This window comes from Nymphaea colorata, chromosome 2 (genome assembly GCF_008831285.2).
Source record: "Nymphaea colorata isolate Beijing-Zhang1983 chromosome 2, ASM883128v2, whole genome shotgun sequence".
Classification (NCBI taxonomy): Eukaryota; Viridiplantae; Streptophyta; class Magnoliopsida; order Nymphaeales; family Nymphaeaceae; genus Nymphaea; species Nymphaea colorata.
Genome location: NC_045139.1, coordinates 19,587,049 through 19,601,501, shown reverse-complemented (window position 1 = coordinate 19,601,501; position 14,453 = coordinate 19,587,049). Strand labels below are relative to the sequence as shown.

General features: G+C 40.1%; 1 protein-coding gene across 1 annotated transcript; it reads left to right on the top strand.

Moving 5' to 3' along the window:
• The first annotated feature begins 32 nt into the window (after nt 1-32).
• Nucleotides 33-3,463, top strand: LOC116248857 (cytochrome P450 84A1-like). Its single transcript, XM_031621867.2, has 2 exons — nt 33-1,022; nt 2,581-3,463. Exons 1-2 carry the CDS (start codon nt 114-116, stop codon nt 3,202-3,204), a joined length of 1,533 nt encoding a protein of 510 aa, XP_031477727.1. The 5' UTR covers nt 33-113; the 3' UTR covers nt 3,205-3,463.
• Nucleotides 3,464-14,453: the final 10,990 nt, after the last annotated feature.

Sequence of the window (14,453 nt, the reverse complement as noted above, 5' to 3'; positions counted from 1 at the left end):
GTTTCTTGGTCGTATCCCCCAAGAGAAGCGGCCATTGATGAGATCGTGCTCGTGTCTGTGTATATATCAGCCGCTCCAGCGAAGAGAGCAAGCCAGCAGAAGCTCAGAAACGCATGGCCATGGCTGCTGAACTCCTGCTCCCCTTCCTCTTCGCATCGTCTCTTCTGTTTCTTTTCTTCGGTTTCCTCAAGTCCAGGCGAAGGCTCCCCCTGCCGCCAGGCCCTCCCAGCCTCCCCCTCATCGGCCACATGCACATCATGGACCAACTCACCCACACTGGCTTGGCCAGGCTTGCCGGAAAGTATGGCGGCGTCATGTATCTGCGCCTGGGATTCCTGCCGACTGTCGTCATATCGACGCCGGACGCCGCCAGGGAGGTCCTCAAGGAGCAGGACGGCATCTTCTCCAACAGGCCGGCGACGCGGACGATCCGGTACCTGAGCTACGACTGCGCGGACATGGCATTCGCCAACTACGGCCCCTTCTGGCGCCAGATGCGCAAGGTGTGCGTGATGAAGCTGTTCAGCCGGAAGCGGGCGGAGTCGTGGGCGTCGGCGAGAGACGAGATCGATGGGTTCATGCGGACGCTGGCGGCCAAGGCCGGCAGCAGGGTGAACCTGGGGGAGCTGGTGTTCGCGCTCACCAGGAACATAACGTTCAAGGCCGCGTTCGGGGCGGAGTTCGAGGACGACCAGAACGTGTTCATATCCATCCTGCAGGAGTTTTCCAAGCTGTTCGGCGCGTTCAACATCGCCGACTTCGTGCCGTGGCTGGAGCGGTTCGACTTGCAGGGGCTGAACACGCGGCTGGAGAAGGCCAGGGGCTCGCTGGACGGATTCATCGACCGGATCATTGACGACCACATGGTGAAGACGGGGAGCAAAGCTGACCACCACTCCGACATGGTGGACGAGCTTCTTGCCTTCCTCGGAGATGTTGCCTCCGCCGGAGCAGGGGATGCGCAGGATGAAGCTGCCCTCTCTATAAAGTTCACCAGAGATAACATCAAGGCCATAATCATGGTAATCTTCATCCCCCTTTCTCTCATTCTCTTTAGCTTTCTCTCTGCACAGAGCCACTTTCCCATGGTGGATTTTTTTGCCTCAACTTTTTCTTTACATTTTTCGACTTGGTAATTATAAATATAAAAGGTCATGAATGAAAAGAAAGGGAAGCAGATTCATGTCTGGTTCAAAAGACAGAGGGAAGACCATTAACGGTGAGATGGGTGCATCGGAACAGTCGCCATTCATTCATGGTAGAAGTAGAACCCACAAATTCTTCGGATTATTCATTCTGACTGTTCCTGAGCAGTGCGAACTAACGTTGCTTGCTAGACCTTCTAATGTTATTGGTAATCGGCCTTCTCCAACCTATTTGATCACATCTGTAAATATGATTGCTAAGATTAGTTAATGTATGATATATTAATATAACTAAGTTTTGCGCTCTTTTTTCTTTTCCTTACACCAAAATCTTACCAAGTTCCAACCATATTTTCTAGAGAAGAAGGAAACATCAAGATTGGTTTTCAAGTTTCATCTTTTCCTTTAGGATAAGCAAGCTTGGTTAGGTTAGACCTTATCAGTTCATACCAAGAAATGTACAGGCATCGAACGCTTGACGTCCTTCTAACTTAAAGGTGGTGAACCAGTCAATCATGAACCGAATTCATTTCCATGTTCAAATATTTATGGCAGAGTCACACCAGCCCCTCAATATTTCTTTACTTTACATTAAGGTTTTCAAATATTTATATATGAGTATCCATTCAGCTATGAAAACCAGTGACACGCGCCCGTTAGATTCGACGCATATCATTTATTTTCAGTACTTAGACATTATAGAACAATATTTCATATATTTAAACGTGAAAGTAAAGTCTTTGTTCCATTAGAACTTTTTTCAAACTCGAACATCCCAAGCCAAGTCGACCGCGTGCCCTCATCGTTGCACCAGAAAGGAACGTGTGTTTCTATGGGCAGGCACTGAAGTGCAACTCACTCTAACTGCTGTGTTTACATTTATGAACATACATTTTTCAAAGAAACCTTCATAAGCGTAATCCTCACGCCGAAGACCTAATAATCCGCTCGCAAATCATGTAATTAGACTTAGGACTTATGTTTCGTTGGTACGACCACCTTCTTGCTTAAAAAATCTGAACTCTTTGCTTCAAATATTGAAAACCACTGTTGTTCAGTCGATTCCAACGTTCCATAATTCATTAGCTTTGTAAAAAATTATTTGTAGATATATATATATATATATATATATGCAGTGGGCCATTTGCTTGTTCATACAGTGCCACCAACAAGTATATTTTTAGCTGTAGAAGCAACTCTACAAAGTTTGAGAATGACAGTGCAAGTGTTTGGCCCATGACGGCTGTCTAGATAAGTTCATCAAGATCAATGGTTCAGAGTAATGAGGTCAACATCTTGCATTCCTTGCCACCAAATAATCCAAAATAATAAGACCAAAAATGGAAACTTATTTATTTATTTTTACTTGTTGGTAGCGGCAACTTTGCTGCGTTTAATTATAATTAATTAAATTTTTGTCCTTGCGGTGTATCAGGATGTGATGTTTGGTGGCACCGAGACGGTGGCGTCGGCGATAGAATGGGCCATGGCTGAGCTCATGCACAACCCCAGGGAGATGCTCGAGCTGCAGGAGGAGTTGAGGAGGGAAGTGGGTCTGGAGCGCCAGGTCCAGGAGGGGGACATAGAGAGGTTGGTACACCTCAAGAGGGTGCTCAAGGAAACCCTCCGTCTGCACCCACCCATACCGGTGCTCCTGCACGAGACCACCGAAGAGACGAAGCTCATGGGGTACCGGGTGCCGGTCCGGTGCCGGGTCATGATAAATGCCTATGCAATCGGCCGGGACAAGAAGGCGTGGACGGACGCAAACAAGTTCATACCGGACCGGTTCGCCGGCGAGGGCGTGCCGGATTTCAAGGGGAACCACTTTGAGCTCATCCCGTTCGGATCGGGGCGGAGGTCCTGTCCCGGGATGCAGCTGGGTCTGTACACGCTAGAGCTGGCCGTGGCCCAGATGGTCCATTCCTTCGACTGGAGCCTGCCCGACGAGATGAAGGCGGAGGAGCTTGACATGAGTGATGCGTTCGGGCTGACCGCGCCCAGGGCGAAGCAGCTCGAGGCTGTGCCCACCCCGCGGCTGCTCTATAGTCTTTGTTAACTCGTCCTCACTTGTGTCCGGCCGGTTCGCGTACTTCCGTCCTCCAAATTTGATGCAGCGATCTCGGACAGAACGCTCTAATTTAAACCATGCTGCAGATCGGATCCAAATTTTACGTTCCTCACATCGGAAATTGTGCTGATGTACTCTCGGGGTTCCTTTTTTTTAAAAATATTTTTCTTTTATGAAGCACTCGGAGAAATAAATAAGATCGAATGTAAAAATATGTCAATAAATGCCCAAATTATTGGTCATTTTACATATTGGATTGTGTACGCAATAAAACAAAAGCAAGAATGTCAAAATATCGGATTTGAATGGACTGTTTGTTTGAAACCATTTTCAAAAATTGGTTATGAAAAAAAAGTCATATATGATTAAAAAATCAAATCGGATTTAGATTTAAGAAATGACGTATTTGGATATAAATAAAATTGAATTCAGGTTAGATTTATTTTTATGTGAATATCATAAATCAAATAATACTCTTATATTTGAAAATCAACCACATCCAATTAAAAATTCGGATTCGGATTTATGTATAAATATCAAAATCAAATTTAGATTCAATTTAAATTGAAATTGAATTTAAATTTCAGATTTAAATACAATTTATTTGTCTTGAGAACGATTGAAATCTAGTTGGTCGACATTCCTAGACAAAAGCTGCTAAAAAGAGGCGCTCTTCCGCTGCCTGCAGCGGCGATGGTTGAGGAAGACTTCCGACGCACCGTGGACGGCGTAATCGATCTCCGATGTCATAGAAACAGGAGCTCCGGCGGTGGGCCGTACCGTACTTGGTTAAAAACCAGCGTCACGAGACGGAGAAGAAGACGGCGGCTCCATCCATTTCCACGTCAAAGGGAACAAGGAGAGGTACGTATCCCAACAATGCCTGTTTTTTGCTACAAACTCCACCGAAAGATACAATAAAACGCACCTGGTCAACTGCAATTATCGTTTAGGCTTCCGTTTGCGTCGGAGACTTTTGTCGTTTGAATGCAAAAGGCAGGGCCACCGGCTCTGGCACTCCGCAGAAAGAAAGATGATGCGCACGCCACCATTGGCACAGCTTTCCAATAACAATAAACAAAATCAAAGGAAAAGGTTTGAGAAATTAGTGGCCCGAATTGGAGCACGTCTGCTGCCCATCCCATGTCTTTTATCTCATCTTCTTTCACCCCACACTAACTTAGTGCCAGCTTTCGGCCATCAGAATCCAGAGGAGCCAACCGCTTCCATAATAGCCACTATCACTCTAGGGTGTGTCAATTCATCCCCTTTAAGGCACACGCGTCTACCTCAAGTCCGAGTGTTGAAACTGCTTTGATACCACTATAACAACTCGACCCACTCTCGGGCTCGAACTCTTGGTTCGACGGATCCCAACCCGCCCCCTAGCAGTTTCGGTTCCAATTCTAAAAAGGCTAGGAACCAAGACAATCATCTCATTAATAGCCCCCTTTATAAGCCCTTGAAAATCCCTCACAATCTTCGATAAAGGACTAAACTTATGGGGTGTTACATTGATAACGTAAGGAAATAAGTTTTTTAGTTCAAATTTTTTAAGTAGTGCATGAGAAAATGTGTTTCTAGTTTGATTCTTCTTTCCTAAGTTGTGGAATACAGAATCTAAATTGAAAGGTATACTGCAATCAAAACCTGATGCAATCCGAAATCCTCATAGAAGAGAAAGCACCAGCCGCTCAGACGATAAGTGGTAATTCTCTCGCTCACCTAAAAAATTACAAGGGAAGAAAAAGTAACCAAAAAGCAATGCATTATGGTAGAAAGTGAGATGAGAAAAAGACAAGTACACATAGAGACAAGCCGACGACTGGTATTTAAAGTTGTATATGTGGATCTTAATAAAGGGCGGAGCCAGGATTTTTTTCAAGGGCGGGCCAAACGGTCCATTGAACGTATCCGGGTAAAGTCAAACTAAATCTAGGTAAGGCCAAACAAATTCAAATATAAAAAATACATTACCCAACAAAAATTTTTCAAATTTTTTAATGTAAATTTTTTTTTTCAAGTAGTTGGGGCGGGTCACGGCCACCCCCCCCCCCCTCTCCCTTCGCCCCTGATCCTAATGATGTCTCATTACCTAGTAAAAGCAGTGTTGCCCTTACGGGTCGTTTGGGAAATGGAATAGTTTGTGCGTGTTTTATGAACCTATTTCAAAATTTGGAATAAATTCATGAACACTTAGTTTTAGTGTTTCATGAATGTTGTGCTCTAATCTTTAAGTAACATTCGTTCATGGTATTTCCAACTTCCAAACAACTTCTTAGATTTCCCTGGCTACGATTGTGCATTGATTATATACAAGATGATCCAATATATGGATTTATTTTATGCTTTTGATGTAAAATTAGGGTTAGCCGATCCAATTAGAATCGGACGTACTCTTTTGCTATGTCCTCTTTACTCAATGTATACAAATTTGGATTTACTCTTTTTTACTATGTTCTATTTATTGAATGTATACAAATTTGGATTTGAGTTCGGAATTAAATGGAAACGACAAAAATAGTGTATGTCATGTCAAATATAAATTTTAAATTTAAAACTCGATTTGGATCTAAATTTTTAATGCATGACCATGTTTGAGTTTGACTTTTGACGTGCATGAATATTGGACATAGGATATTTATTTCAAACTAAATCTGAACCCAAATCAGGTCCGATATTTTTTTTCAAACAGAATCTACATTGAAACTGATTGGATTTCACTTTTGAATTTTGAATTTGATCTGATTTATTAATCGGATGCTGAAACTTTTTTTTTTTCGTATCCATCATTGTTTGAAGCATTTTGATCAGATATCGGACCCATCAACATCGCTATTGTATTGGATTAACACAAAGAATTCATATACTCCCAAGCATATGAATGCAGATGTGAACAGCTTTATTTGTAGCCTTTTATGTGCTCTTAAGACATGACCCACAATAATGCCATTAAATACATCTACAAATATAACAAAATACTACACTTGAGAATTTCGTTTACAAATCAGTCTTTCAAAGGTAACCTTTTCCCGAAAACAGCGTGCTCAAAATGCATGGCTTCATCCAATTGAACCACTACACAATACCTGCCACCACTGACAGCAGCCTCCCCTTCGCTGTGTTGCTTAGAACAGTGGACGGCAGTGGCCTAGCCACATAGTGATTGGTGTGGGCGCCAGTCTTTTAAAAGTTCTTTATTTTTAAATGAGAATCTTAAATATTTGTCCTCTGGGGCAGAGGGAGGGAGGGGGGCGCTTAGGCCATGGCCCCACCCCAAGCAAATGAAAAAAAAAAATTAGTATAAAAATTGATTTTATTTTTGCCTCTATGTATTTTTTGAATGTGAGTTCAGTTTGACCCTACTCAAATCCAACCTAATAAACCCAACTTTCATTTAACCCGCCCTTAAAAAAAATCTTGGATTCGCCCCTGTTTGTCCTTATATATATATATATATAGTGCCCCACCAAATTTGAGTATTTTTAAACAATTCTAGCTCCGCCTGGCACCCTGCTTGCTGTCGCGGGTGCCTGGGATGGAAGGCAACAAATTTTTTTACCCAACGATGGCATGGATGGCTAGCTGTCATCACATAATATAACCACCTCTTAGTATTTTATAAGAAATTATCAATAACTGCTTAACTTAATTCGAGGGAGATTCCCAAAGAGCCGCCTATTGACACAAAACATTAATTGTAGATATAAAATAACTAAAAAACTATCTTTAAAGAGAAAAGCTATCTTTCATCAACCAAGAGATGAGTGGTTCTTTACAAGGGGTATTCAATTTGTTATTTCATATTAAAAATTATTATTTTTTACAGTGGATGGGTTTTTGAGAATTTCTCTCAAAAATTGAACGGGGAACATCTGTTTGTTACCTTTTAAAAATTTATTTTCTGCTCATGATATTAAGCGTGTCTTGTAATTTTCTTTAAAACATTAAAAATTTGTTTAAGAATATATCTTACCCACAATAAGGAATAAAGTAAGTCTCGGTAAAGATTTTTTCTTTTTGCAATTTACACCTTTTTTGACGGTCCCTTCATAATTTCATCCTTTGTTGCGTGCTTGTAGAAATAAAAAGCAAGAGAATGTGAAACGGTGGATAATTAAATTAACTTAAATAATGTGGCTAGTGTATTTCTTAAAGTAAATTATTCTTTAGATTAAGATTGGATAATCCTCTGATGCATATTTTGGCATTTGTTATTCATGAAGTGTCTATGAATTATTCTATAAATTCAGGCTAGGTAAATAAATCTCTTATATTTTATTTGGAAAGGTAAAGCTATTTTTAAAGCTATTTGGAATGCTATGTTGGCCATAGAGCGGAAATTTATTTTTATTTGGAAAAGTAAAGCTATTTTTAAAGTTATTTGGAATGCTATGTTGGCCATAGAGCAGAAATTTCTTGCTTTTGATAGATAAATTGAAAAGGACGGGTACTCAATTAGCAAAATGATGTAAAGTTTGTAAGGAAGCTGATAGATTTTATAATGACCTAACTCACTCTCCGGCTCTGGACCCTTGTTTGGTGGATCCCAACTTTGTTTCTAGCAATTTCGGTTTTAACTCGAAAAAAGTTAAAAACTAGGACAAACAATTACTTTAACAACTCCCTTTTTATAAGCTTTTAACGATCGATCTCTCGTAATCATCAATACTAGACTAAACTTTTGAAGTGTTATGACCTACTCATCTTAAGACATATGTAGGATTCCAGGTCCAAGTATTGAACTATAATGACCCGGTCCACTCTCATGCTCGGGCTCCTAGTCTGGCAGGTCTTAACCTGCCCCTAGTAGTTTCTGTTTCAACCCAAAAGGGCTAGAAACCAAGACAACCAACTACATAACAACCTACTTTATAAGAGATCCTTCACAATATTTAATACGAGACTAAACTTTTGAGGTGTTGCAAATCTAATGTCCACAACTTTTATCTCTTGTAAGTATGCCAAATTTGTTTGATATTATGTATTAATTAATATTAGAATGCGTGTTTCCACTATAGAAAGCTTCTCTTTCATGGCCATGTGAGATTGGTGGAGACCAAGTGGATGATGACAAGATGGAGGCGGCTATGTTTTCCAATGGTGATTTGGTGAACATGGAGATACAAAAATTATAAGTTCCATGAGAATGACGGGCTAGCTATGACTTGTCTTTTCTTAAGTGGGATGACATTCAAAGCCTCATGTGTGCATCATGCTGTTAAAGAATGACATTCTTTTCCTGAGTTGTAAGTCAATTCAGGATTATTCTTTTCTCTCTTTTTTTTTTTGTACATTTTCATTTTATATATATATATATTTATTTCTCTTATTTCTATTTAAGATTCAGATCAAAAATCTGGATCAAAGGTCTGATCTGATCCACATTAGGTACGAGCACTATACTCATTTATGTATAGTGTGCCACACTATAGTCGAAGGTTTTGGCAAAATTTTGCTTCATTGGATATTTTTAAATAAGTGACATTAATCCATTCAATTTATCATTATGGGTACCATTTTTCTGAATAATTTAGATCGTGCTTCATTTTTCACGGAATCTCACATCCAAGGAGATTGAATACCTCTAGATCCACATATGTTGGAAAAGGTGTGGATTTGAGAGACAATTGGTTGATAAGGGGGTGGTTGGACTTCAATCATGGACCTGAGATCCACCCATAACAGAGCTACTTGATGCGGGCCATTACCACGCCAGCCAACACCAGTCCTTGAAAATTTTTATTATTAGGAAGGAGCTGGACCTGTGTCCAACCACACAACCAGATATGGTGCCCACACCAAACTCACGTCAATGGCCCATAGGCACCCAACCCACTAATGTAAGCGCACTGACATCATCCAGTGTAATCTGGTAATCAATAGCCTAATTTATTTTTGGCTAAATTCTTCATACATTCCTAATCATTATTTGAGAGAGAGAGAGAGAAGTTGGTAAAAATGAGACACCTAGGTGAGGAATAAAAACCAAACCCTTTGATTTTGTTTTTTAACATGTATTTTTTTGCAATGTAACCTTATTGATATGATCTTAAGAATGGGTTGATGCAAAACATATACTAAGCTGATCATTTGTTAGACTTTAATGGTGTTCTTATAATAAGAAAAAATGAAGGTCCATCATGGCATGATAAGAAAAAAAAATCAACAGCATTGTTCATTAAAACAACTTGAATCAAAGCATCTCTTACATTAAAATTAAGATGTTTATATTGTATCTAAAATAGTTTTTGAACAAATTTCATCCTAGTGTTTGGTTTTTACCAACTTTTCTCTCTCTCTCTCTCTCTCTCTCTATATATATATATATATATATATATATATAGCCCCACTTCGAAGGAGGCGCAGAGTCCACATTCAAGCTTTGCATGGCCCATGCTACGGTGGTACTTAGGACGCAAGCAGAAGCAATTGGCCGTGCTCCTACGACTGAACATCTCCCAGTTGGCAACTAGTGAAGGAACAAAACAAATAAATTAATGATAATAGTGACGGGCGTCCTCTCTTTTCACCTACCCTTATCGGAATTATTGTGATTGATGTTAGAAAATATTGCCAATTCTGCACTGCAGTCATCAATCAATTGAATATCCCATTTGGTAACGGTCCGTTGCATGTGCCTATATCACCATACGGTTCACCAGCAGGGGCGGAGGTAGGTGTGGGCTTGTGTGGGCCATTGCCCACACAGATTCACAAAAAAATGTTAATTTTCTTATTCATGGTGATCTTTCTCATTTGCATATTGATGTCCTTTAGACATTTAAAACTTTGTTATTAGTATGCCTTGGAAATTTCTACTTCTGCCCTTGATACATAGTTCAGTAAATACGAACAAGAGCCGCCCGCCTCCCGTGGACTAGGAGGTCAAAGTTGATGTGCCCTCAAGTATACTAATATGTTGGGCCTTCAATTTGACACTTTTGATGTGCCACACTTTTGATGTGCCACATTTGCTAAGAAGAGAATTTTAGTTGGTAGACCAACTTAACCTTATATGGTTAAGTACACATTCTTTCACTATTCACTCTGAGAATTTCATTTTTTTTTTTTTTAAGAACTAAAACTGCCATCCAATTCTTTATCTCTTTTAACATACAGGAACTGCTTTTGGTTTTTCGACGTGCTGTCCTGACTATGCTTCAACTTACACGTCAATAGTTTCTTAACCCCTCCCGTTCTTTTTACAGTATAACTGGTTGACGGCTCAAAAATTCAAAACGAGAATGCCCCTCCCACCAACCCCTGAGAAACAATTGGCTTTACACAGAGTTACAAGAAAATCGGCTGCTGCGGCTCCCAATGTGCATAGTTCCATCCTTCGTTACTTCCAATGGAGAAAGCAACCTCAATTGGAATATATTTTCCAATGAAACATTTTTTTCCATCATGAAGACATCCAACGTTTGATGCTATATTACTATTTGCCTCGGGACAATCAAGTGCGATGATAAAGTTTCTCGGTTCCACTCATGGTGGCTAATGCGGGCAGTTGCCCACACCAGCCTCACAAACTTTACTTATTCATTGAACTAGTGCCGCTACTAGCCAAAATTTCTGGTTTCGCTAGTGGTTCTACTGGCCCAAAGGAGGAAAATAAAATGATACTATGAAACTCAAAGAAAAATAAAGGGAAGGAATAATGGGTAACGGCTGCCTTGCAAAGCTTCTAATTTGGTTTGCTCCCTTCTAACTTTCTGAGTTCGGAGGAGATTTAGAAGAAGAATGCTTTTCAGATGATCAGCACCAAATGGCGTGCAGTTTCTGAGAACCATGTTTTTCTGAATCAACTTGTACCAATTTGAGAAATCAGCTTCAATCACGCACTCATTTTTGTTTGTATGTAGTATGCAAATGAATTGGTCTTTGTTCTTCATTTTTTTTTCTTTATCAGAAGAAGATACTGTGATTACTCGACGTAAGTTTTTATACTGTGATTATGTTATAAGATCTGCTTTTCTCGAATGGTAGACATAAGTCAAGGCACATCCAAACACGGGATTTATAAAATAAGACAAGATTTTAAGCGGGGAACGGTTGGGATCTAGCGCAAAGCATTAACTAAAAGGAGCTCTTCACCTTTTGCCCACGTGAAAGACAACAAATGGTCGACGAGATGTTTGACCACTTGGTTATCGGCCTTGGGCTTAAGACCTTTTAAGAGAGGTGAAGAGTTCGACCCGAAAGAGTGTATTTCTTGAGATAATCTGGTAGGGATATGTCTATCCTCTAAGAAGGAGTACCACTAGTATGATTCCGAAAGCCAAGGCTACTCTGTTTCTACTACTTTGTCCGCGATTGATTTATTGAAACTTTTATAAGGTTTTGTGAAAAAAAAAAAAAAAACTTAAAACTTTTGACCTTTTAGACTTTTAAAGAAGTTGGCTCAAATAGATATCTATAAAGTATTTCAAAAGGTCAACAAACAATTACTTTTATTAGATTACCAATTTTTTAGCTGACGGTCCCTTTGACCTTGGATTTGGCATATCATGGCTTGTACGTTGATATTTAATGTGGGATATCTTGAGATATATATATATATATATATATATATATATATATATATATCGCCATAAGATTTTGATTTTCCACAGAAAAGTAGTTGTGCCAATTTGATCTGTGATTACGTATGTAACTTGGATGGCTTAATTGTGATGCATGAATTGTTCTGTATGAGGCTTGAAAAGTTAAAGGTCCGGAATTTTTTTAACTTAAAAGGAGAGGTTGAACGTGGATTCTTAGCACATGGGCGGTGGACCACCATTATTAATGCACTAAAATCCAAATCCAGCTTCCGCACTCAGAGAGGGGCCCGTTTTGAAACGGGTAGACTTTTATACGGCGAAAAAAGAAAATAAACTTCAAGGCTTATCATGAAACCTTTCGTCGTTTTTATTTCTTGTTTTTCAAAGTAGGCGATTTTCTTGGTTACTTGTTCGTTTAGTTGCTTTTCATGTTGAGGATAAGTGCAGCTAATCGAACTAATAAGCCTGTAAAAATTTGATTATCATTGGGTGCTAGTAGGGGTGAACACGAGCTCGAGTTCAGTCAGCTCGAACTAGGCTCGACTAATGAAACCTCGAACTCGACTCAGTAGTTACGTGTTGAACTCGAGCTCGACTCGATTAAGGCTCGGCAAACTTATTTGAATAGAATTAATAATTCATCGTTACGTGTTGAGTTCGAGTTCGACTCGATTATAGCTCGACAAACTTGTAAAATCGTTTGAATATATCGACTTGATAAACTCGATGAAGGCTCGAGCTCGACTGGGCAGTTACGTGTTGAGCTAGAACTCAACTCAATTATTTAAACGAGTCGATTCATGAACTCGATCTCGACTTGTTAAGTAAATGATTCGGGTCGAACTCGTTCTTTAACGAGTCGAGCTCGAGCGTTGTTCACCTCTAGGTGCAAGCCGCCCCACACTCTGGAGGCAAAGAAAAAAAAAGGGAAGGAGGGTGAAAGCTTCGGCCTCTTCCAACCATTGACTATAGATTTTCCTTTGCTTCTCTTATTTTTTCTTTCTTTTTGTAGAAAAGCTATAGAAGATGCTCTATCTTGATCCCTGTGTGGTAACATCATCATCAACGTAAGTTATCAAGCCATCCATTTGAGCAGTCAGCAAACAGCAACGACTACAATGGGGAAGGGCATCGCATTCATCGTGTCCGACCTATCCTTCCTTGTCCCCGATGGTGATGGCCATGGCCCAGGGAGAGCCGGTAATCAGTATCGGTCTTCTTTTTTGGATCCATTGGTTGCCAGATTTGAGACGTCTCCATCTCCGGTTACAGTATGCCCAGACCATAGTTGACATGTAACCATAATTAAGCCCGATCGCGACCTCTCGAGCATCGGGTTTAACTCGAAGCCTCCACCTAACCCCTTATTCCTCAAGGTACAAGGCACAGCCTTCTCCTCAAAGAACATATTGGCTGCAGGCATGGTTCTGTATTTACTGGACAGATGAATGTGAACCTCATCTTCAGGTGCAAAACTTTTAAAACTTAATAAAAATACATTTTTTAATGTGGAGTTGTATGAATATTTAAAATCAACGTTCAACATTTTTTAGCTTATAAGATTTATCTATTAACAAAAAAACAGTTTCTTTCCTTTCTTCATCAAGTGTCATGCATCTATGTTATTAGTTCCACAAAGGAAAATGAAACAATTCGACTGTAGGCTTCCAAAGAATCTCTTTCATTTTTTTTCTCTTCAAAGGGCCAAAGTGCGCCTTCAACTTAGTGTCATGCTGCACCTCCATCCAGCGCAAGGGAGTAACATCCATAGGAATCGAACTGAAAATCCACCATTAACAAACTCCACCAAGTATGACATGCTCCTTGAGGTATTTCAGAGAAACTCTTCTTCTAAAGTTGGTCTTTCATTCAATTACTTCAGGAAATCGGAATCCCACATTTACCTAGAACAAACTATATAAGCCCTCAGGTTTTGGGTCTACACCAGGCTAGAGATTTTCTCGCAATCTCTAACCAAGATCAGGAATTCAAACACATTCAAACTTACCTCTTTTTTGCCATCTATACTGCTCCATTCCGATAGCACATTAGAAACCAGTTTCTATGTCCACACTGCCCCGATCCACAAGAACAAGGAATCTGTTTCTGAAGGAGATGTTACAAAAGGTTTTGTGGGAAGTCAAATGAGTGCATCTGTTATGCAGCTGCCCTGCAATTGTTCCTAACTCATCCATCTCAGCATATGATCCGACATAGATTGGTGAGAGGAGCAATAGTTGCAGCATCCCACTGTTTCATGTGCAACCTAGGGACATATAGTTCACACTTTAAAAGGAATAGAAACCATCATCAAACAACCAAGTTTTTATTTCTTTTCAACTCGTGTCAGTACCCTGACATTACACAATTAAAGGGGATTACAGAGTTCGGAGTCAAGAATAGACTGGCTGGATATCAGCCTCCGGTCTACAAGAACATGGAATCCACAAAGGGTTCTGCTGCGACTAAAATAGCCCATCTATTATGCAGCAGTGCTGCAATGTCCCCCTTCCCTCACCATCCATCTCAGCATTTGATTCTAAGATGAATGGTGAGGGAAGAGCGATCGTTGCAGCATCACTGTGTTTCATGTCCAACCACTCAAGAAATATATAGTTAGCACATCAAAAATATTGCACGATAAATTCCTAGCAACAGAACCATCATCAAACAAATAAAACAAACATC